The 3,218-nt window shown below is 36.2% G+C and overlaps 1 protein-coding gene across 1 annotated transcript; it reads left to right on the forward strand.

Moving 5' to 3' along the window:
- The first annotated feature begins 1,315 nt into the window (after positions 1–1,315).
- LOC145128960 (auxin-responsive protein IAA12-like) lies at positions 1,316–2,679 on the forward strand. The gene is made up of 4 exons (XM_079063725.1): positions 1,316–1,803; positions 1,877–2,112; positions 2,209–2,305; positions 2,417–2,679. The coding sequence occupies exons 1-4, from the start codon at positions 1,427–1,429 to the stop codon at positions 2,490–2,492; spliced, it is 786 nt and encodes a 261-aa protein (XP_078919851.1). The 5' UTR covers positions 1,316–1,426; the 3' UTR covers positions 2,493–2,679.
- Positions 2,680–3,218: the final 539 nt, after the last annotated feature.

Below are 3,218 nucleotides of genomic sequence, written 5' to 3' on the forward strand. Positions count from 1 at the left end.
TGCAACCAAAGTTGTTGGTTTTTTATCAAATATATACGTTAAATCATACAATTTTTATTTTATTTTTTATACAATAATACATAAAAGTTGATCTAGATTTGTTAATTATTTATAACAAAGTCATAAAAATATTAAAAAATCACTTTGAAGTTTAAAAAAATCAATTTATTTAGATTTCAGTTTATTTTAGTAGCCCACAGATGTTAAAAAAACAAACAGTCTTTTTTTTTCAGACTGCAGACGTTTGGTCCACCTCTTCTACTGCAGAGGTTTACAGATGTGGTCCGCAGACTGCAGACATATTGTCTCAGAAAAAACAAACAGCACCTTAATACCCCCTTATTTCATGACGAACCTTGATGTTGTCTATTTCTCGTCCTTTTTTACATTCCCGGTAGAACTCTATTTCGCCTGAAACAAGAAAAAAAAAAGTGAAATGTGTCTCCTCACAATGCTCCTAGTGAGACCACCAAATCTCCAATACAGATGAAACTTCCCTTGAAATCATTAATTGGCTTTTTATAACAAGGCTTTAGTTTCATAAATTCTTATGTAACCCAAAAAATAAAATCAAATTCTGATCAATTTGTTGGTCTTTCCTTACCTCATTATTCATTGTTTTTTAGATAAAGGCGATGGGGATGGACGGACGGTAGAGGATGCGGGAGAAGTAGGAGGTAAAAGTGAAAATGTCGTGGCCAGAGATGGATGAAGGTGGACAAAGGTAACGGTTAAAAGTTGGAACATAATAAAATGTTGAAAGTAAAATACAATAAAATGGTAACACGAGTAAATTGGACATTTAACAAATATTTAACCCTTATTTTTAACAAAGTTAGCAAAAATGACTAATCATGTTTGATTTTTAAACCAAAAAGACCATCGGTATAACACTTTGAAAAGATATTTTGAAAGTGTCGCTTGTTAAAAACCACATAAACCATTTGTGAAATTTTGTCTCGATTATTTTTATTGATTTGTCCCCACTTTTTAACTAATATTATTATTATTATTATTATTATTATTTCATTTAAGTCGGTAGAGTTCAAGAACAAATAATATTTTAGGAGCCTTTCCTCAATGAAATGACTAGCAGTACAATATTCTATTGTATTGTACAGGCGCATGTACATGTAGTCATGTATACATTGCATTAATAGTTGTACTTTTGACGAAAAAGGGAAATTCCGGAAGGCTTTCTTTCATGGCGGGGGCAGAGTGTCTGGTTCAAATGGAAACAAAGAAGTGTGTGTTTGTGCGTGATGGGGACTTGTTCCTATAAACCGATCATGAATTAAGGCGCACGAAGCCGACACACGGGTCCCACACCTACACCTACATCTTCCTCAACTTTCTTTCTTTGGACCTGTTTTCTTTCTCCTCTTCACCTTCAAATAGCTTCCTTCATTTGCAACGCTCTTGACAAATGGACTGTAGTCTTGGCTTACTGTGTCGAATTCCCGGCGCCGATGGCTGTGGTGGCGGAGGAGGAGTGGCGTCTGGTGGGTCAATCGTGGCCATGTCAAATGACGAAGAGAACAACAACAATAATATGGTTCTAGAATCTTGTTCATCGTACCAAGATGATAACGATGACGATGATGATGGTCTTGAATTGGGGCTAGGCTTGAGTATCGGTGGTGGTGGATTGAAGACGAAGGAAGAAGGTTCTAGAATCTTGAGTGATAAAGGTTTCTCTTCTTGTTCGTCTTCTTCGTCTTCCTCTGTGAATATCCCCAGTTCCTCCATTGTTGGTACCAAGAGAGCTGCTGTTGACTCTATTTCATCTCCCAATGCTAGCAGGTAATTAAATCTAATTTTTTTAATTTCTTTTATCAAAAAGGATATCGATTTATGGGGATTTGGGTTCTTGAAGCGTGGTTGGATGGCCTCCGATAGGAAGAGCTCATCGGAATCCAACATTGGCTAACCGGATTAAGCCGGAACACAACGAGTTTAGTTCAAGACCAGTAAACAACAACATAATCAATGGTTATCTATCTGTAAAGGTGAACATTGATGGAACCCTAATCGGGAGAAAACTCGATCTCAATGCTCACACCTCCTACGAAACATTAGCTCAGACCTTGGAGGACATGTTCCATGGAAGTCGTAAGTCAAGCTTATGCTTTATTGATCATAACATAACCCACATTCATATTCATATTCGATCAAAATTTGATCTTTTGAAGCTCCTTTGCTTTGCAGTAGGATCTTCAAGATTATTCAACGGAACATCAGAGTTTCTGCTCACTTATGAAGACAAAGATGGCGACTGTATGCTTGTTGGAGACGTTCCTTGGCAGTAAGCTTTCAGCTTTCTTAATCTCAGATTCTAGCACAAACGAACAAATTTTGTTTTAATATTGTTCTTTGACAATTGACATCCACTCTGTTTTTCTTAATTTCTTTTCAGGATGTTTCGTAGCTCTGTGAAAAGGCTGCGGATCCTCAGAAACACCAAATCAAACGGACCCAACAAGAAATCTTGATTTTGGATTGTTCATAGTTTCATATTATAAATGTTGATTTATTTCTTGATTTTTTTATATAGTTTCTTGCCACATGGATCAGCTTCAAACAAGCGTATTAGCTGATGCAAGCATACACAAGTTTGGTTTCTGTAAGATTTTGTTGTAATCTAAATCAAATCACAAAGATTTGTTTGTTTTTTTTGGATGTTCTATAACATACCACCATAAATTGAAACTTGATTGTATAAATTGATAGAAAAAAAATATATGTATAACAATCGGTATACATAAACAAAAAACAATTTAACTTACATGAACATCACAACGAACGCCAAAACAATCACGAGAACAAATAACACATAAAATCCTATAGATAAACACATTGTATCAGTTTTCTTGGAAAACCATCTCTTCAATTTTGAATCTTTCAATGTCAACCACACTCCAGGATCACCCATATGCAACCGACTTCCAATCATTATAGAATTATTCAACCCTTGAATATTATTATTTACATAGATATTAACACCACAACTATCATTCACCTCACCAGATAACAACCCCGAGCCACCACCACGGTGAATGATCATCAAGGCCCCAATATTCGTGCCTTCAAGATTCGGGTTTCTGAGATATGGTGGTTGGAAGGCGGCACCACCACGATCTCTCAGTCTGCTCTCAGACGACATGATTTGTGCTATGAAAGCAGATAGGTCGATGGTGGCTTCAGGTTGTTCTTTGTGG

The sequence above is a fragment of the Lactuca virosa genome, chromosome 8 (genome assembly GCF_052849685.1).
Source record: "Lactuca virosa cultivar CGN04683 chromosome 8, Lactuca_virosa_CGN04683_v6, whole genome shotgun sequence".
Lineage (NCBI taxonomy): Eukaryota > Viridiplantae > Streptophyta > Magnoliopsida > Asterales > Asteraceae > Lactuca > Lactuca virosa.

Coding starts and splice junctions, on each gene's coding strand:
- LOC145128960 (XM_079063725.1), top strand. CDS start 1,427: ATGGACTGTAGTCTTGGCTTACTGTGTCGAATTCCCGGCGCCGATGGC. Junction 1,804..1,876: donor TCATCTCCCAATGCTAGCAG/GTAATTAAATCT, acceptor GGGTTCTTGAAG/CGTGGTTGGATGGCCTCCGA. Junction 2,113..2,208: donor GGACATGTTCCATGGAAGTC/GTAAGTCAAGCT, acceptor TTTGCTTTGCAG/TAGGATCTTCAAGATTATTC.